The following is a 21,443-nucleotide window of genomic DNA, read 5'->3' as shown; positions in this document are numbered from 1 at the left end:
AAAGTTTTGGGGCCACTGCCTTGGTTCGTGTCAAGGGATCGGGATTTTCCACCTTCCCCCCGTTACTTTCACACCATCAAAAGAAGTTTCTACACAGTGATACAAAGGCAAATAATGTTTTAGAATTTTTTTCAAAATTTTCTTGAAATCACGGACCCCCCCTGCTAGGGTGTCAAGGGTCACACTTTGAGAACTGCTAAGCCGAATTGTGGACCATGAAAAAACTCAGACTGGCCATGTTAAAAAAAAAAAAAAAAGACTTCAGTGTATCTGAAGAGTTAGCTAACTTAAAGTACTGATATAAAATACTGAATTTGTCAAGACATCTGTACAGTTAGAAACCAGAACATATTGTGAAAACTCGTTTGGAAGAAAGATTTGCATTCTTTCGTCCACCATTTAATTCTAAGCGTCTATTCTTTTTAAAAAGTTCATTGAAACATGGCTGACAATTTTAAGCTGTCAGGTCCCCGAAGCCTTGTGTGTAGTTTCGAAGGTCTAGTTTTGCATCCTCGATCCTATAGTGGATGTGTTTGGGTTTGGCTTCAAGATCTGTTAACTGCCTTCTGAACCCCCGTGAACGTGTCAGCAAACCATCTTTCACCAGCCAGCCAAAGGTAACCTCCGGACGCCAGGCACTGGCCATCAATATAGTGGGAGTGTTTTTAGGGACTGTTGATGGATTGCTGCATTTTGAGCTTAACTCAAGTGCCAGATGCCCCAGAGCTGAGGAAGATGAACTCTCCATTTACTGAAAACCGTACAGGCCGTCACGCTCGCACGCAGAGGACTCTGGGAGGGCTGGTGATGTTTTGCAGTTCGGGAGGGATCTTGTATGTCTCTTGGTAGCCTCATTACCATGTGTTGATGAGGGGTCTGTACCACCCAGCTTGCCAGAGCACGCTGTTACCCAGCTGATAACCTCCCAGTCCTGGGAACACATAACTGTGAATTTTTAGGACAACACGGTACAGCGGCGAATCAATTAACTCTGGCATCAGGAGCGATCTGGTACACCAAGGCGCTAATGGCTCCGCATCCTTCTCCTAAGGCAGCCCCCACAGAAGGCGGGAGCCACGTTAAGCTGCGCTTCTGTCAGCAAGCTGAAAGCTCGGGGTCTCCGACATGGCTCTCAGTTGCTACCAGGTTTCTCTCATTGCACCTCATTTGCATCTGGGACATCAATTAGCATGTTTGTTGAGGCTAATTGAATGAAACTCAATCATAGCTCTTAATTGCTTGACTATGTGAAAAGAAATCACATTAATGCAGCTAATTAAGTGTACGGCAATAGATGCAACATAATTAGGAGCGAAATGTAAAAAACAAGGGATGGGAGAGGTGCGGAGCAGAGTGCAGGGGGACACCGGGCCGGCGACCGAGCTGTCGGCGCGCTCGGAACGGGTCCCTCTGCTCAGGCGCCCGCTCAGAAAAAATAATCCGTATGATGAACATGGACATCTTGAGAAGAAAAATGCAAATAGGTTCGCAATTACTACTTTTTCAAGCTGTTGAGGGGCAAGAGACGGCACCTCTGGGGGGGCTGGTGCTTGAGTGGGCCCCAGGGACTTGTTAAGTGCTATTTAAAAGTACTTGGCTTTGAATTACCCTCATGCCTTGTTAAAGGGTTTTTTCCCCTCTTTTATCTTCGATCAGCATTTTCCACAACTCACATGGAGCAGGGTAGTATCTGCGACATTTGCATATCAAAATCAAGTTCATGGGCCGGCTGGCTGTCGCCCGGCGAGGTCCTTCCCCTTGGACCCACGAAGCCTCCGCGGATCTGGCTTCTGAGGGGACCTGCTTGTTGAGTGGTTGCAACTTTTAATTCCTCAAGTGCCAAGCCAGGGAGAGATCAGAAGGATGCGTTCTCTCAGAACCAGAAAACTCAGTGCGGCTCTCTTCGGAGGAGCCAGAGGCCAGGCAGCCGTGCGTGCGTCTTGTCTTTATCTTCCAGCTGTTTACGGAACACTAGGTTGGAGGGATTTTAATGATTGGGAATTGCATTTGTAAGCTTTTTAGCAAATTTTTTTAAGTGGCTGGAAATTGAGGAATTGCCAAATGGATATTTTAGAGCCCGTCCTTCTAACGTCGAGCAGGAGAACAGATCCCTCGGCCCATGCTGAGCTGAGGATAAATATCTTCCCTGGGCGCGTTCAGACCCAGAGAGCACACGCGCTCGGCACATTTCTACAATAATTTTAAATAAAATATCCTGGTTATTGTATGTTACAACGTGCCTATTAAAAGAGCCCACGCTGAGGCTTAGTCACTCTCTGATTAGCCTCATTTTAGAGCTCATGAGCAATAAATGCTCAATTACACTCCTGTTATTGTATTTTAATTTGTTAAGAATTGGCATTAAAGGAGAAAGTTATAGCAAGTTGATATTTTCAAAGGAGTAACTATGCAGGGAGGAATTCGTTATTGACAGGCAGTGACTTTGGCTTTGAAACTTGGGGTTACTTACTTGGGGTGGCTGCTGATGGGAGTGAACTGAAGCTGGCCAAGGCCCACCTTTCTTTTTAAGTGACCACACTGACCACAGTTCACTCTCTACCATGATGTGTGTTCACCATCCTCAGTGCTGAGCTCGGTCGTGAGGGCCCCTGTACTCCTTCCAGCCTATGTTATCCGCCTGTGTGTGTGTGTGTGTGTGTGTGTGTGTGTGTGTGTAACTGGGGATGGAACCCAGGGGCATTCTACCTCTGAGCTACACCACCAGCCCTATTTTTTATTCTTTATTTTGAAACAGGGTCTCACTGAGTTGCAGAGGGCCTCACTAAGTTGCTGAGGCTGGCTGCGAACCGTGACCCTCCTGTCTCAGCCTCCCAGATGCTGGGATTACAAGCGTGCGCCACCTCGCCTGGCTACATTATCCTTTAATAGTAACTTTTTTCAAGCCGGGCATAGTAGTGCAGCCCTGTAATCGCAGTACTTGGGAGGCTGAAACAGGAGGATCGCAAGTTTGAGGACAGCCTTAGGGGCTTCGTGAGACCCTCCGGAACACTGTTTCGGAACCAAAAGTAAAAAGGGCAGGGGGTTCAGCTCAGAGGTAGAATGCCCCCGGATTCACTCTCTGGTACTACAAAAACAAAATAACTTTTCCCCATTTCTGGTCTACATCTTGTCAAACTCGTAGCTTTTTCCAACATTGGTTGTATTTGGGGGCAATCTCGTCACTAAGTAGAGTCTTCCCTCAGAGGCCTGGAAGTCATATTTGCTGTTCCCAGCCTAGACACCCCCGACATGGATCCTATAGGAGGTGGCAGTGGCCGACCTAGCCAGCCCACCCTGCGGACACACCTGGGTGGCGCTGGGCCTCTGCTGCAGACCCCACCTTGGGCTGGTGTCAGCACCCTCCTTCTAGGTGGAGCACCGGCCTCGCCCCGCTTTGAGCCCCACAGTGGTACCCGGCCTCTGAGCCCTCTCTGTCCATCTGAGCCAGTGTCCCTCCTGTGCTGATCTCTGCTGTGAACCGGTGTTCTGCAGGCGTTGGCCTTTGAAGGTCTGCGCAGGAAGTCACGGGCCCCGCAGCCTCTTCCTCCTGGGGCTGGGGCGCAAAGAATCTCCCAGCCTCTGCACATGCCCTGGGAGTTTCCCTCCTATCCTCTCCCCTCTGCACCATGCCTTATCTTGTCTGGCCTCCCCGCTTAATGGCTTGGGGGGTGGTGTGGGGTCTGTGCTGCTCTCCCCAGCTCCCCTCCGTCCTGCAGAAGGGCCACGAGAGGGCAGCGCTGCTCCCTCCGGGTCAGAGACCTATGCTCACACACCTTCCCCACAACTGGAGTCTCCGCCTCTTGGACCCTGTGTTGTTTCTTCTGTCTGCAGACTTCCTGCCTATCGGAAGACATCTTCTCAACCCTTCACCTGCTGGACACTGTCCTGCAAATAAGTAAAAGACACTCAACAGTTGGGCGTGGTGGCGCACACTTGTAATCCCAGCATTTGGGAGGCTGAGACAGGATGGCGGCAGGTTCGCAGCCAGCCTCAGCTACTTAGTGAGGCCCTCTGCAATTTAGTGAGACCCTGTTTCAAAATAAATAATAAAAATAGGGCTGGGGATGTAGCTCAGAGGTAGAGTGACCCTGGGTCCAATCTCCAGTAACACACACACACACACACACACACACACACACACACACACGACAATCATCTTTTATTTAAAATCTTTTAAATAAATATAAAATATAAAAATAAATATAATATATAAAAAAGATTTCCTGGAAGCTAGTGGGAGCCTCACCTTGGCCCCTGCCCCTCTCTGTCCCCACAACTCCCTGGATACCTTTGGACAGTCTTGCAGCTGCCGCACCTGAGATTGCGCCTCCCCTCATCTACTTGTCTGACCGCCCCAGTCACCGCCCCTTGGCAGTTGCACAGGCTCAGTTCACTCTCCACCTGCCTGGGCCCCTCACAGCCAGCACGGTGGTTGTCTGGCAGATCTGAAACTGTATTAGCCTCCCCTTGGCCACTTTTTTTTTTTTTTTTTTTTTTTTTTTTTGGTGGTACTGGGGTTCCTGGAAACCCTTCTACCTCCGGGTTACACTCCCAGACCTCTTTTTATAGTTTTAACTTGGAAACAGGGTCTCTTAAGCCAGCGCGGCTGGCTTCGAACCTGCGGGATCCTCCTGTCTCTGCCTCCCAAGCACGGGGATTACAAGCGTGCGCCACCACGCCCAGCGCTTGGCCACTTCTAACAAATACAAATGCCTGGGATTTAAGAATCTGAGAGGAATCCACCAAGAATCTGCCCAGGAAAGACAGGCTTATTCCTACTCCCTGTTTAGTCTTCAGACTTTGAAATGTTACGTATTCCAGAGCAATTTAGAACCTATTCTTTCGTCCTGTATGATCTTGATTAATGTGTGTCCAGATTACATACAACGTTGTGTCCACCAAGAGGCCCTTTCCTGATAGTAGTAATAAGGAGCGTGTACTAAAGGGTCAGTAACCCCTAACTCATCCTCAGGCCCTTCTCAATTTCTCTTCGCTTTCCATCACCGTGACAAAACATGCCTGAGACAGTCGACTTAGGAGGAGGGGAGGTTTATTTTGGCTCTTGGTTAGGAGGCTCTGGTCCATGGCCTTTGAGCCTGGCAGCATACACTGTGGGCAACGGAGAAAGCCTGTTGCCCTCCTGGCAACCAGGAGGCAGGGAGTGATTCAGGAAGGGGCCAGGGCCTCGCTGTCCCCTTTGAGGGCACACCCGCAGCGACCTAACCGCCTCACCGCGGCACACCTCGTAAAGGTTCCACCACCTCCCAGTAGCCACAAGCTGGGGACCAAGCTTTTAGCCCTTGGAATGTTGGGGACAGTTCTAAAACACAGCAGCTGTGGTTTCACCTCAGCCTCCACTCACATCACCCCATTCCCGGGTATCACTTTGCTTCCTAGTGGGTTGTTAAGCAGCCTGCACAAAGAATTGTCCCTTCCACACAGGCTTTCCTCTGATACTTACTAGCCACTCGCCTCCAGTGCAGACAACATGCCTTTTTTGAGGACAGTTTGGGGATCATATGATGCACAGTCTTTTAATACCCAGCTTTTGAGGCCCATTTTATACCCAGCTTTTAAGGCCCATTTTAATACCCGGCTTTTGAGGCCCATTTTAATACCCAGCTTTTAATGCCCATCTTAATTCCCAGCTTTTCCATGTTTGTTTGTCCATGAACTGTTCCAGTTCAGTACCATGCAAACTTCCCCTCAGACATCCTCCTGCTCCTTGATTAAACACTGGACCTGTGCATGCAGTTTCATGCAATTCCCCCCACCCACGCTGAGTCTCACCTAGAGCTTTGATGGTAACCCCAGCTGAGACAGAGAGGTTGGTATTAATTATCTTCATACTCAGTGGAATATGACTTGGCATCTACAGGGTGAACACAATTCTTTTCATGTACAATCTAATAAGCAAGAGTTCAAAAAATAGGATTCTGCGTGTGTGCTTAAATTCTAATTCCCCACGTAGGAAGCGTGTGCTGGTGCCCTCTGAACTTCTAGCCCTGGGTTGGCTCGGGACACCAATGCAAATTTGGATCTCCATATAATGGGGACGCCACCCAAGCAACACAGATAAGACCTCATTACATTGAAAGCAGTTTCTATCCTGGAAGGGTCGTGGGCTTGTAACTGATGAGGTCTGATAGAATCTGTGTCCTGGATTGCAGAAGTCCCCCTTTTAATCTCTTGGGTGTTTACCATTTTGAACAGGACTACATGCAGAACGTGCACGGTAAAGAGATCGATCTGCTGAGAACCACTGTGAAGGTCCCGGGGAAGAGGCCACCCCGGGCCACGTCGGCCTGCGCGCCCATCTCCAGCCCCAAGACCAACGGCCTGGCCAAGGACATGAGCAGTTTACACGTCTCTCCAAATTCAGGTAAGCCCGCGGCAGGCGCACCGAGGGACCGCGCGCAACGGCGACGGCCGTCCACGCGGCCTCGGGACTCTGGGCCAGGTGGAGACGCGGGCTGGGATGCCGTAGCCAACGGTCTGGAAGCCGCATGTCCCCCGTGGCACAAGGCTTCCTCTGCACCTTTGGGTCCAGCAAGAGCTGGCGCACCCCAGCCCCACACCCCGAGCATCTAGGCTTCCCCGGGGCGAGCCTCGGAAAGCCCGGGTTACACGCGAATTGGGTGTCGAAGGGCCGCCTTCAGAGAAATAAGAACTAGTTCACAGAGTATCAGGATTGACTTGAGTCTGGTAATTCTGTGTGTGAACATGGAAAAACTATTCGGAGCAAGATTTAAAGGAAAATATTTGGTTTATATACAATTTAGATACTTTTGGTTTTATATTTTAACTATCATTTTTCATTCTCTAAGGTTTGTGATATATATATATTTATACACATACATACATACGTACATACGTACATACATACATACATACATACATACATACATACACGGGAGGGGCATTCCACCTCTGAGCTACACTCCCAAGCCCTTTTTATGTTTTGTTTTGAAACAGGGTCTCACTAAGTTGCTGAAGATCTCATGAAGTTGCTGAGGCTGGCCTCAAACCTGCAATCCTCCTGTCTCTGACTCCCAAATACTAGGATTATAGACGTGCACCACCATCCCCAGCTAGTTCTCTCCATTCTCTTTTAAATAATTTTTTTCTATTCAGGATTACAGGTTATTGTTTTCTCAAAATGCAGTTTGTTGAGCCATTCCTGGCCTCTGTGCAGAGTTCTAGGCCACTCGGTATTTTTGTTAATTTTTATTTAAAATTTTTACAAATGAAGGCAAGGTGGCGTTGACCTTCTCATGACTGCGTATCAGACAGAAGGGGTGAAGGCCTGTGAGACTCCACTCCCACACTCGGGCTCCTTCAGCGTATGCAATCCTTCAGGAACATCCATTGACTCCTCCAGCAAAAAGTCCCTTCCTCTTCTCCGCTTGCACCCCGTCTTCTCAAAGCACTTTTCTGCTCTCCGGTACTACCTGGCGTACGCATTGGCATCTTGAGGATGTCTTGTTTTCCCATCTGAACCTCACCTGCTCCTAGAGAGGGGCAGTGTGACAGCCTCACAGTTGTCGAAAGCATCACGGAAGAAACGAGTCGGAATTTGGGGCCCCTTCCTGGGCCCCGCTGCACAGCACCTCCGCGCGCTGGGCAGGCTGCCGCGTCTCTTCACCGACAGGTGAGGCTGACCCTGCCTGGCCGCCTGCGTGACAGAGGTGTGCTGTCAGGTAAGGTCACAAGCACGAGCGTGCCGGGAGCCTGGCAAAGCTAGACCCAGATGCCAACCAAGCTAAGAACGGGCTCCTGCCAAAGGACACACCACTCGCTTCCGGAGAGGCGAGGAGGTTGTTTGCAGGGTCTCCCGTGGCCGCTCACCTGTCCCGCAAACATCCATTTGACATATCTCGTCAGGGTGGTTTGACGTGCTTGCTCTGGGTAAGAAGACAGGAAAGGAGTACCCACAGAAGAAAAATATTATACAGTGGATAAAGAGTGAAAGTTTTCAAGTGCCTTGCGTGCTACATGACCCATTTGTTTATTCAATAAGTCTTTATTGAGCACCAGTTGTGTGCACGTGGTTGCGGAGTCCTGACCTCCGGGATTCCTATACAAGGCAGGCAGTCAGTCACCTTACAGTCAGCAAACTCTTCACCTCCCAGGTAAACATCAAGCCACGTCCACCAATTATTTACTCAAGTCAACGAACATGTATTGATGTTCCCTTTTAAAAAATTATATAGGAGGTTTTCTGATACACCTGCTAGAAAGGTTTTAAAGAATTGTTAACATTTTATTTTCTATATAAAAAATCCCGTCTGTTACATGCAACACTGGTTTGAGTGTGTATGCCCCTGGGATGTCCACGTGGAGCCATTTATTGGGCTTCTCATTTGTCCCCACCGCTGTCCTGAGCCCCAGAGCACAGTTGGGTAAGACGTATTTCCGACCGTGGAGAATCTTGCCCTCTCGTAGTGGAGAAAGAGAACAAGACTAACACAGCAAGTATCACAGGGTACAGGGGTGGTGGCTGAGAGATGACATGGTCTGCTCTACCCCCAGGGGCTGGGCGAGGCGTCAGGGCAGAGAGAGGCTTGGGCCGAGTTGGCAGAAAGGATAGCAGTTTGCTGGGCACGGCATGCAGCATAAGGGGCAGCACTGATGAGCTGAAGAAATGTCCAACAGGCAAGATTAGGACCTTAATCTTAAAACATTTTTTTTTTCTTGGTAGTACTAGGAATTGAACCCGGGGGCATTCTACCTCTGAGCTATACCCCTACCACTCCCTCCTTTCATTTTGAAACAGGATCTTGTTAACTTTATAAAGGTCTCGTGCGTTGGCCTGGAACCTGGGATCCTCCAACCTCAGCCTCCAGGTACTAGTGTTGCAGACGGGCACCACCACAGCTGGTTGAGGCTCGGTTACTTTGGTGTTGCTAAAGAAAAGAAGATGTTTTCTTTATAAGTAAAACTTAGAGAAGGCCACGCCACCGTGTGGTATCCCAGGGAGTAGGTTGTGCCATCGACTTCTTTAATGGAGGGACTTGTGTGTTTTCAGAGGGCATGTCCCAATGCCCAGTTTTATTTTCTGCAAGACTTTTGCTGCAGGGTGGGTGGGAAGGTTTGCGACATGATTAAAGCTCCTTTCCAATGGTCACACCCCTAGTTATGACAGCATCTTCCAAGCCCTCTACCCAGTTAACCCTGTATAAGGAGCCTGCCTGGGTTCGCTCTGCCCTGTGGGTCGTGGGCAGGGAAGTGGAGGTGACGTTTGCAGGAGTCCTGCGCCACTACGGGCGGGGTCTCTTCATCATGTGACCCTCGCCGAGCATCCGGGTGAGGCCATGGCTGCGTGGACATACGCTCAGACAGCAGCTCCCTGCTGACCTATGGGCTCAATCACCAGGTTATAGATCAGACTGAGCCAGGCACAGTGGCACACACCTGTATCCCAGTACTGGGGAGGCTGAAACGGGAAGGTCACAAGTTCAAGGACAGCCTCAGCAACTTAACCAGACCCTAAGCAACTTAGAAAGACACTGTTTCAAAAGAAAAAAGAAAAAAGGGCTGGGAGTGGAGCTCAGAGGTAAAATGCCCCTGGATTCAATCCCTAGTACCAAACAACAACAAACAAAAACTAAGCCTAAGCCCTTCTGTAAGAGGTAGCTACTTTATTCAAATGTTATGAAATCATAGTTCACACTGTCCTTCTAAACCTTAACATTAACCTGGAAAGTGACATATTCTTTCTTAAAAAATTAAAATGTTTGTGCAGTCTGGGTTTTCATAATCTAAATTACGCTTTGAAAATTGAGTTCTTTTATACTTACAGTCATTATTCATAAAACGTTCTCTCGCATGAGGAATTCCAATACAGCAAATTTAATCTAAAATAGATGAATGCTACATTTAAGTGATAAACTTTTAGCTAAAAACAGGTATTAGTTGGTCTACAGCTGTTTGCCAAAAGATGTAATAGGCTACTTCACCTTCTTCTCCCCGCCCAGCTCATTTGAATTCTTCTGCCTAGATGTTTTTACAGAGTTTTATGTTAAGCGGAGGGGTTAATTTCCCTTTCTCCTTCCTTTTCTGTTCGCTTTTTGACCTCAGATTAATTGGATTAATCGGTGTGTTGTGTTATGTCTTCCTTTCTAATAACTGCTCTGTTTACACACACCGGACATTCATACATACACGACACGCCTAACACTGCTGCTAGAACACGTGTTCGTAAGAGAGTAGCTCAGGCAGAGGTAGACCCATACGTACAGTTCTTGATATATATGTTTTCAAATTCACTTCTGGAAAAAATGTTACATGAAATACCCATCCATGCATAGAGTGCCCGTTCCCCCCTTTGTGCATACACTTGCTAAAGCTACCTGATCATTTATAGAATCTATGCTACTCTGATAATAATAATTTTTTTTAAAAAATTCCTCAGCCAGGCGTGGTGGCGCACGCTTGTAATCCAGCGCTTGGGAGGCTGAGACAGGAGGATCACAGGTTCACGGCCAGCCTCAGCTACTGAGTGAGGCCCTCCGCAACTTAGTGAGACCCTCTTTCACAATAAAGTGTAAAACATGTAGCTCAGAGTTAGAATGCTCCTGGGTTAAACCACCAGTACCAAAAAAAAAAGAAAAAATCTCATACGTTGTTTTCTGGGTATTTTTTAGTCATTAGGTTGAGGATCTCATACATTTATTCGTCATATATATTTCTTATGTTCTAATTATTTAAATGCATTTTTTGACCCTTTTTCATTAGGCACTTGATTTACTCTTATTGGTACATAAGAACTCTTTATTTAGGACATTCATATTTTGTAATTTGTTTGCAGATATTTGCTTTTTAAACTTTGTGGTCCTATTTACACATAAGAGATTTTCCCATTATTCAATCCAATCATAAGTCTTTTTCTTTAGGGTTTCTATTTTAAGCTGTTTAGAGAGCCTTTTAATAATTTTGAAATTGGATCACAATTGGTATGTGTATGTTCAAGTTTTGCGGTTTTATTATTGATTCTTTCTCCCTTTTTTACTATAATTAACCTCTAATTCACCTTTGACTTATTTGGGTCCATTATGTATAATGTGAAATAGAAGTAGCTTGCCAATCGCCCTTTCTCTGTCGAGTCGTTTTCTCTCTCTGCTAATGTTATGTCTCCTTTGTTACACAGCTCAATCTTTTAAGCAAATTGGCTGTGTTTCTGGACTCTCAGATCTAATCATTCATCCTTTACCTTATCTAGATTTACCAACTTGTCTTAGGTTCATGACTCCGCTGGTACCTGGTGATGTGTAACACTTTGATTTTTCTCGTTTACCCTCCAGTTTTTCTTTGCTGTTGGTGCTTTTTATTTTATGTTCCTCAGTAAAGTTTAGTGTTTTACTTCACTTAGGTCTTGAATAGGTTGTATTATCCATCCTGTTGGTGTATCATTTGGGGTGTACTCTGATCCATCCTGTTGGTGTACCATTTAGGGTGTACTGTGATCCATCCTGTTGATGTACCATTTGGGGTGTACTCTGATCCATCCTTTTGGTATATCATTTGGGGTGTACTCTGATCCATCCTGTTGGTGTAACATTTGGGGTGTACTCTGATCCATCCTGTTGATGTACCATTTGGGGTGTACTCTGATCCATCCTGTTGGTGTACCATTTGGGGTGTACTCTGATCCATCCTGTTGATGTACCATTTGGGGTGTACTCTGATCCATCCTGTTGGTGTACCATTTGGGGTGTGCTCTGATCCATCCTGTTGATGTACCATTTGGGGTGTACTGTGATCCATCCTGTTGGTGTATCATTTGGGGTGTACTCTGATCCATCCTGTTGATGTACCATTTGGGGTGTACTCTGATCCATCCTGTTGGTGTACCATTTGGGGTGTGCTCTGATCCATCCTGTTGATGTACCATTTGGGGTATACTGTGATCCATCCTGTTGGTGTATCATTTGGGGTGTACTCTGATCCATCCTGTTGATGTACCATTTGGGATGTGCTCTGATCCATCTTGTTGGTGTATCATTTGGGGTGTACTCTGATCCATCCTGTTGATGTACCATTTGGGGTGTACTCTGATCCATCCTGTTGGTGTATCATTTGGGGTGTACTGTGATCCATCCTGTTGGTGTATCATTTGGGGTGTGCTCTGATCCATCCTGTTGGTGTATCATTTGGGGTGACTCTGATCCATCCTGTTGATGTACCATTTGGGATGTGCTCTGAGGCTCATCTTTTGGGGGGAAGCCAATTATGTCATCTAATTGGGAAGATGTAAGAGAGCTCTAGTTTTTGTGTTTTGTGTATCCAGCCAACCTTGCTGAACTGCCGTTGGTGGGGATAGCTATTCTGTGTTCCCTTGATCTTCCAGGACACAGACACGAAGCGTCCCGATTCAGATATCCTGGTGCCTGGCTGTATGTCAGTGCTGACTTTTAAGTCTCCCCACCCTGGGTAATGATTTGGGTGCCTTATTGTCTGGCTCCTGTGTTGTTCATTTTTCATCATTACGGCATCTGCTGTGTGCCCAGCCCTGATTAATGCTCTGGAGCCTGGAGGGAGGGGGCCGTACAAGGCTGTCCCTCCAGGGGGCAGGAGTCAGAAGAGGAGCAACCAGGAAGATCACTGTGGTTCAAGGTACAAATGGGGCAGCAAATGGCTAGAAGATGGGGGGCTGGGGAAAGGGCGCTTTGTTATTCCTGCCTTCTAGAAGTGGTTTGCTAGTTTGGGAATAATGACTGCCTTCCACACATTGAAATGCTGGAAATGTGATCTTGATGTCAATTTTAGCCACAGGCTCCTAAAGAGGAGGAAAAGCACATGGTCCCGGAAGCTAGGTTATGAGCTGGTACCTGGGCTGGATGTCAGCATAGAGCAAGCCGAGGTGCCGCAGTGAGGGCGATGCCCAAGCCCAGTGCGCAGGGGTAGAGTGCAGCTGTGGACCCGGAACCACTGCAAGAAGAGTTGGTCTGCAATGGCCCTGCCACCAGCCTCTGGAGAGCAGCCTCTGCTGTAAGGATGGCTCCTCCCACCAGGGCACTGATTGTAGAAGTATAGCAGAAGGACCTGGGAGGTGAAGACTGCACTCAGGGAGGGAGGAGGGATGGAAATGCCACGCTGCTCAGACTGTAAGCCACGTGACCAGTGTGCGCCGCCTGCCCCAGACCTGCACAGTCAGACTAAACCGAAGCCCACCAGCCCTGTGTGCTATGCACCTGCCTGGAGCCCAGAGCTGCCCTCTCCTTCAGAAAGAGTCCCCAAGGCAATTTCCTGAGGAAACACACACACTTATCTGTGAACAGGAAGAGACAACCAAGATGTGTATCTGAACCAACAGTCAAAATGTGAAAGACCAGCAGGACAGCTAATCCCAGAAGTAAAGGACTGAGCATCAGGGGGAACCAATTTAAAAGGAAACTAAGATTGCTACCATTAGAACGATTTGAGCTGTGTACACATAAGATGAAAGAAATGTTTTAAATGCTGTATTAAAAGATCATAGGAAAGCCGGGCATGGTGGCGCACGCTTGTAATCCCTGGCTTGGGAGGCGGAAACAAGAGAATCGCGCAGGTTCTAAGCCAGCCTCGCTGGCTTAAGAGACCCTGTTTCCAAATTTTTTTTAAAAAGTATAAAATAGGTCTGGGAGTGTAGCCTGAAGGTAGAAGGGTTTCCAGGAACCCCAGTGCCACCAAAAAATAAAAAATCATAGGAAAAAGAGTTCTTAGAAATTTAAGAAAAAACTAATGCAAGAAATAAAAATTCAGTAGATAGGTTCAGTAATGGGAAGAATATGGTTAAAGACAATGTTGGTAATCAAAGATATAGCAGAAGAAATATGGTAGAACAAGGACATCTCGAGTCAAGTGTCAAGTTGGATGGGACAGAAAGCCCAGGACAATTAAAAAAATCCAGTGGAACTCCAAGATAGGAGAATGTGTTACTAACAAAAGAAGAAAAATCTAACACACCATAGGCTTCCAAGAGTAACATGAAATGCTAATGGGAATGCGAGTATTCACTTCTGAGGATGAAGACTTTTGAGGCTAGAAGCCTATGCAAAGTCTTAATAATAACATCATCATTATTATTACTACTATTATTATTTACTACTAAGGATTGAACCCAGGGGCATTCTACCTCCAAGCTACACCCTTGGCCCTTTATATTTTTTATTTTGTAACAGCAACCAAGATGTTGAGGATAGCTTCAAACCTGCTGTCTTTCTGTTTCGATCAAGTGCCGGGATTACAGGCACTGCCACACTACGCTTGGCTTGCAAAGCCTAATTATTGCCAATCAAAAGGAGGTAGAAAAAAGTCATCATTAGACAACACACAGGGATATAGGAGATTTCGCTTTTAGGGGTTTTGGAAAAAATTACCTAAGGATACACTCCAACAAAATAATAATAAATAGTAATAATGATGATGATAAGCCAGGCATGATGGCGCACACTTGTAATCCCCGCGCTTGGGAGGCGGAGACAGGAGGATCATGGTGGTTCAAAGCCAGCCTCGCTGGCTTAAGAGACCCTGTTTCCAAATTTAAAAAAATTAAAAATAGGTCTGGGAGTATAGCCCGGAGGTAGAAGGGTTTCCAGGAACCCCAGTACCACAAAAAATTATAATGATGATGATGATAGAATACAAAATGTATATATCCTTTCAGTTCCCTTCCCCATCACATCCTTCTCTTCCTCTAGGCCACTCCCACCTCAGGCAGCATCCATGAGTCTTCTGACAGCATGGGTCTCACACTGCCTTGGGTTGCCTGCCAATGAAGTTGTTTTCTGGCCATAGTTTGTGGCCAAGTTGGTGTGGGGAAACTATACCCACACAGTTACATTCCCTTGGACAGCTTTTTTGACACAGAGAGCAGTATGACCAGGAGTAGAGGCTTTGGGGTCAGAAACACCATCTTGGACCCCACGTCCACACCTAGGACCTCTGACAGATGCCTCTAGTCTCAGACTCCTTGTTCCTACACGGGGCAAATGGTGTCTCCCCCTGTGCCCTTGTGGGGCGGGCGCACCGCATGCCAAATCTGGGTTCAGGTGGTGTTCTGGAACTGTCTCCAGCTCATCATGGAAGTTACACTAAGAGGCTAGAAGAGGAGAGAGCGATGTATTTAATTTTTCAAATGCCGTGAAGTGTTTAGATCCCCTTTGAGTAGAGACCATGGCGTGTGTGTCAGACCTGATAGACCCCTGCTCTCCGCTGAGAGGTCCCTGCTGTCCTGGCGGTGAAGGGCAGCCGAGGAGCGCGCTTCCGATGCCCGTGGTCTGCATGGAGCCCCCACAGCTCCATGGCTCCTTGTCACTCTTCTCGGTAGCTCCTTCTAGCAACATTTTTGTTCTGGGACCTCAGACATCTTTCCGTGTCCAGAGCATGTCTTTGTGGGGTGTCTGTAATTACGGATGTTTTATCCTGGCCAGATTGATGCCCAGACCCCTGTGAAAGGAAACCTCGCCCCTTCTCCTCGCCTCCCCGCTTTGGGCCCCGTGGTGGGGAATGGTCCGGCCGGCGGGAGGGTGGGGCAGGCGGGGTGGCAAATGTGTTTTGAGGATAGAGCTGCCGTTGACATCTGAAGTCTCAGCCATGCTGTTTTCTCCACACTCCAGCAATCAGGACATCCAGCAAACCCATAAAAAACCAAACTAATAGCATGAATATTCAGTGACCTAGAATACTAATTATTGTCATGAATATTAATGTGATCGGACTTGCTCTCTCTCCTCTCCTCTTTCTCTCCCCGTCCTCTTCCTCCCTCTCTCCCTCTCTCTTTTTTTCCACTTAGCCGGCTCTAAAGATGGGTCATAATGAGAGCATTTAAGAGGAAGCGCTCTCCGCCGTGACAGGGACCGGGGCAATAAGGAGAGCTTGATTAACGCGTGCACTTGGGGGAGAGATGAGAGGCTTCACGTGGGCCTGTTCGGGGGAGGCACCGAGGCACCGGCGGCACTGTTGCTGCTCCCGGAGATTAATGAGGCCTAAGAGTGCATTAGGAACAGTGACAAAGGTTTGATCTAATGGGCTCAGTCATTTTTCCTTTGAGTGACAGACGCACAGAAGTAATTGGCTGTGCAGAATGGCAGCTCATTGGCGGTACTTAAGGATACATTATCCCCGTTGTGTGGCCCGCAGAGGCTGTTTATCAAAACTGCTCACACTGCAGACGCAGTCGCTAAGCTGCTGTTACAGTGGTAATAGCTATTAAAAAAAAAAATAACGCCACATCGAAATGAGATCCGTTGTTGTCTCAGAGAAACAAAGTTTTTCTTTGTTTAGTTTCAAATGGTCTAGAAAACATTTTAATAACTCTGGAGCCTGGATCGTGGGCAGGCCGAGCAGAGCGGGTCCTCGTGTGTCCCCGGTGGTCTACAGCCAAGCAGGGCCTCTCGGCAGTGGCCCCGCTCACCGGGAATTTCCTGCACTTGGGACTGTGGTCACAGCATCCGTCCTCTGACACGCAGTTTGCACGCTTCTACTAAACACACTTCTAGCAACTCAGAAAAACACTTACAAATAGAAGTAAGTGTTGACAGTTATTGGTTGATGGTTATTGGCCGGGCTATCGTTTGACAAAAATTGGTTGACAATTATTTTCCTAAAAAAAAAAAGTCATCCAGTAATCAGTACCATGTGATATTTCTTCTGTAAACTAAGTTTGATCAGAGTATATTTGGGTGGCTATTTAATAACTCATTAATTTTAGGGAAAAACATTTTGCAAGGGTTTTCTTAGACTGAAACTTCAGGAAGTTGACTGTATTTGAAATTAAAAGACACCAAAGGTAATATTTTATTCTCTCTAAGAGTTACGACATCTGCAGCCTTAATGCAAAACGTGTTCCCTTAGTTGTTGTCTGTGTATACGTTTCTCCCCCACTGAGATTTAGGCAGATCTGTGTTCCGTCATTCCCATTGTTAAGTGGCAAACTCCCTGAGGTCGTTATTTCCTTTGTTATCTTCGTAGTTTCCTCACCTACGGTAAGTATTGCCGCGTGTTTCTGGTCACGTGACATGCAGGAGGTCTATACTGAGAACTGCATCCTTCGGTTTCTTTCACGTAACACAGCCTCTGTCTGCCATTCTGCGGTCCAGGCCATGGGGTACAGCTAAAAAACAAGTGAGAGTCATACTTCCAATTCAAGGAAACCTTCCTCAATTACTTGAACTCTAAATGGAGTGTTCTTTTCCATAAGAACTGACAAAGGCAACTTGATTCTGGAAGATTTCGGTTAAAGACATAAGAGGGATGTTGGAGACACTGACTTGTGCATCTCCATGGCAACCAATGGACCTCTAAATACGAGAATACGAGTTGCTTTAGAAACTTGTGTGTGTGTGTGTGTGTGTGTGTGTGTGTGTGTGTGTGTGTAGTACTGGGGTTCCTGGAAACCCTTCTACCTCCGGGCTACACTCCCAGACCTATTTTATATTTTTATTTGGAAACAGAGTCTCTTAAGCCAGCACGGCTGGCTTCGAACCTGCGCGATCCTCCTGTCTCCGCCTCCCAAGCGCGGGGATTACAAGCGTGCGCCACCACGCCCGGCTGAAACTTTTGTTTTTTATCTCAAAAGTGTGGATTTTGTGAAGAATAGTGCCTCTGCTGTTGCCGTGTTGATTTCAGGACCTGCAGGGGGTCCGCAGGGGACAGAGCCATAGGAAGACCAGGGGCTGGGAAGACCGCACCGTCCCACAGTCTTCCTGGGAGCTGGCGGCTGAGCCTTGGCACCAGGTGGAGCTCGGGCCTTGGAAAGAGCTGGGCCCTTCCAGCTAGAGCTGAGTCTGCCACTCACCTCTCTCCGTGTGTCTCTTTCCCACGTTGGCAGAAAAGAATTTCTCAATGCATTGGGGATGTTGCGCCATCTCCAGCCCTCCTGGCCCATTCTGTAGTTACTGGTCATACTGAGAACACTGTCTTTCTAGAATAAGTCTGTTGTCTGGGAAAACCCAGAAGCATCCCAACTTCTGAGCATGGGCCTTCTTTGGTCGCCATCTTCCCTGTGTTGTTGCTTTGCCCGCTTGCAAAAGATCCATTGCAAGAACAGGAGGACTGGAAGAGGGAGAAGTGTAGGTGATCACTCCTGGGAGTAGAGCTATGTGACCACCATGGCCTCTTCTCCGAGGGGCAACAGTCAGAGAAAGCCCCACCCAAAAACAGTGCTGGCAAGTCCAGATCAGCCTTGTGCAAACCACCTGTTTTCTCTGTTGTACAGAGGAGAAAGGACACCTTAAAGATGAAGCCATAATTGGTGGCTAATGAAGTGTCTGAACATTTGGTTTATTGGGAGTTGAACAGGTAAGAACACAGACGTATCTTGAGCTGTCTGCTTTATATAACTGAGTATCTGAATGTTCTAGCCATATTTTGGTCTTTATGAAAAAATCCTAAGTTTTCTCCTTTTTATAATGTTGTCATGCCCCTTTATCACGGGACTATAAACATTTTTTGTAGCTCAGACCAAGGAATGGATTGTGGCTCGGCGAGCCCTATGCTGGTTCTCCATAGCATTTGCAGGATCTTAGCAGCAGGTGGTCCTGAAGCAGATAAAAATGGGCCAGATGAAAAAGACAGCATTTGCATTGATGAATTCTGAGCCGTAGCACCGGACAAAGACAAAACTTTGATTCTGAAATAGATATTTAAGGTGATTTCTAAATAAACTCACCTCACTAAGAAGTTACCTTTCTTTTTTTTTCTTTTTGCGATACTGGGGATGGAACCCAAGAGCATTCTACCTCCAAGCTACACCCCCCAGCCCTATTATTTTATTCTTTATTTTAAAACAGGGTCTCACTAAGGTGCGGAGGGCCTCACTAAGTAGCTGAGGCTGTCCGCGACGAACTGCGATCCTCCTGTCTCAGCCTCCCGAATGCTGGGATTACAAGCGTGCGCCACCACGCCCGGTGAGAAGTTACCTTCTGATGTGCTTAACATTTTCTCTTTGTGCCAAATCCTATGGTGTACCCAGTGCCCGGGTCTCCAGCTCACGTTTTTTTGACCCCAGGTGATACTCTTTATGGAAGACCTGCAGCATATCCCAAGCATATGGTTCCTTGTCTTCCTCTCCCTCTTTCCTTTGTACACTGCGCCTCAGGTAACACGGGCATAACTGAACAACAAAACGTAGAGGTTTCGATGGGCTGGGAGTGGCAGCAGAAGTGTCATTGAGTTGTCTGTGGCACTGAGCACAGTCCTGGCCGATCCTAGCTGTCAAGATGTGGTCGTTGGGTGAGAGAGTGATCTCCTGCAAATTGATGCCAACCACAGGACTAAAACAGACAGGAGGCAGATGACATGAGGCGACTGTCACAGAGACACGCAAGGAAAACAGGTTTTGGAGATTTTAAGGACAAATTAAGCTCGATCACCATCTTAAGCTTTTGCTAAAAAAATAAATAAATAAATGTGGCGAGAAGGAAAACCCACTGTTGATAGAATTAATAGCAGATATCTGCAGAGGCTTTGAGGTTTGCAGGGTGCTTTACATAATTTGATCATCATATTAACCACATGAGGCATATTATCATCATCATCATTATCACTACTTCTTTATTATTATTATCCACTTGGCAAATTATGGACTGAATTGTCTTAATGATGCTCAGGTTCCATCTTTTAGCCACTGGTCATTAAGAAAATTAATCAGCAGCATATATCATGACTCAGAAAGATATGTGCTATTGGCCCCAATAATCCCTTTTCCAAGAACTTATCCTAAGGAAAACCCCAAAGTGGATTCCTTTGCATCATTGTCTATAATCATAAGAAATGGAAAAACATTCCAAACTATCTACGCGTAGGGAAGTAGTTGTGCAAAGTATCTTCATGAACTCAATAGGATGGTGTTACAGCGCTAAAATTATCATAAATTATGTAACAACAGGTGGACTGGCTAGGAAGTCAGATTAAAGAAGCATAATATAAGCCGGGCGTGGTGGTGCACACTTGCAATCCCAGCATTCGGGAGGCTGAGACTGGAGGATCGCGGTTCGCGGACAGCCTCAGCTACTTAGTGAGGCCCTCCGCAACTCAGTGAGACCCAGTTTCAAAAGTAAAGAATAAAACATAGGGGTGTGGGTGTAGCTCGGAGGCCTCTGGGTTCCATCCCCAGACCCGCAAAAAAAAAAAAAAGCATAATATAAAATTATACCTTTCTGTGGTATGCATATGTCCCATAAAAAGTTGATCCGTTATCCATGCACAGTGGTACATACCCGTATTCCCAGTACTTGAGAGGCTGAAACAGGATAGCCTCAGTAATTTAGAAAGACCCTAGACAATGTAGTGAGACACTCTTTTAAAATAAAAAATAAAAAGACCTTGGGGTCCTCAGAGGTAGAATACCAGAGTTCAGTATCCAGTACAATTAAAAAAAAAAACTATTAAACAGAATTTACCTTCTTTGTATACCTGTATAATTTTGCAAAATAAGTTTTAAGAAGTTTGTACCACAAAACAGGATTCTATTGTTTTTCCTTTGGCATCATAATTAGAACAAAGAAAAGTCAGAATAAAATGAGCTACTTTCACATTTTACATTAGGAAATAGCCATAAATGTCTAATCCCAGGCCCCTGAATTCTGAACATGGTTGCATTGCTGTGTTTAGTACCCGCTGCATGTGCACTGCGACTGGCTCTGGACCCCATACATTCTTTTTCTCTGTTAAACATAAGAGGGTAAATGTAGTAACCCCAATAAACACACTGTAGTCTGAGGAACTGCAGATTTCTATCTCAGTAGTCTAAGCGTTGAATTGTACTCATCTACAAAACAAGAGGCACGGGATGTGGCGTTGGGGCTGCCTACATCTTTAAGAAAAGATACTGATGTGTCCTTGTTTTTTGTGTTTTTTTTTTTTTTAAATCCTCTTAGCTTGGAATTCTGGTTGCCAAAAGGAGGGCAGATTTCCAATGCAAATACTGAAGCGAATGGGCCCTGCTCGTGGGCACTTAAATCATTTGTATCTCACTTTTTATGGTAGTGTTGTGAGTTATATTCTTTTCGGGTTTATAATTAGAGAAGGGAGCAGATGGCGAAGGCCTAGTTTGAAGCAATGTGACCGCTGGAGGAGCCTCTGTCGTCCAGCAGTGATTCCAGGGACCTGCCTCTGTGTCCCCACACAGGTTGGATGTTTTTGGGGATTTGCCAGGCAGCTGCACACCCCGAGTTTTTATAACCCTTGAAACTACATAGGCACGAGATTGGGCCTGAAAGACAGTCTCTGGGTGTTGAGGCCTCCAGAGCAGGAGGGAAGAGTTCCTTTGAATCATATTTCAACAACTATGATTTTTTAATCATAGATTCCACCATGGGGAGAAGTGTCCATTTTCCTTCCAGGATTCTAGCATCCTTTTCTGCTGCTTCCCCCTCCGTCCTTGTATATGAAAGTTCATTGAGGCTGATCTCCAATAACTGCCCTCTTTTCAGGCTTCTTTAACCAGCAAGTTAAATGCC

General features: G+C 46.6%; 1 protein-coding gene across 2 annotated transcripts in view; it reads left to right on the top strand.

Moving 5' to 3' along the window:
* Positions 1-21,443, top strand: part of AGAP1 (ArfGAP with GTPase domain, ankyrin repeat and PH domain 1) — a gene marked incomplete at both ends in the record, with an annotated part of 517,572 nt that overhangs the window by 337,574 nt on the left and 158,555 nt on the right. For both annotated transcript variants that reach the window (XM_080719974.1, XM_080719973.1), the window contains one exon: positions 6,214-6,382. In XM_080719974.1, the coding sequence (XP_080576100.1) occupies positions 6,214-6,382 (169 nt within the window). The remainder of the gene's footprint in view (positions 1-6,213; positions 6,383-21,443) is intronic.

The sequence above is a fragment of the Muscardinus avellanarius genome (assembly GCF_963383645.1).
Source record: "Muscardinus avellanarius genome assembly, chromosome: 2".
NCBI classification, from domain to species: Eukaryota; Metazoa; Chordata; class Mammalia; order Rodentia; family Gliridae; genus Muscardinus; species Muscardinus avellanarius.
The sequence above is the reverse complement of the archived record's forward strand: the minus strand, read 5'-3'. Positions and strand labels throughout refer to the sequence as shown.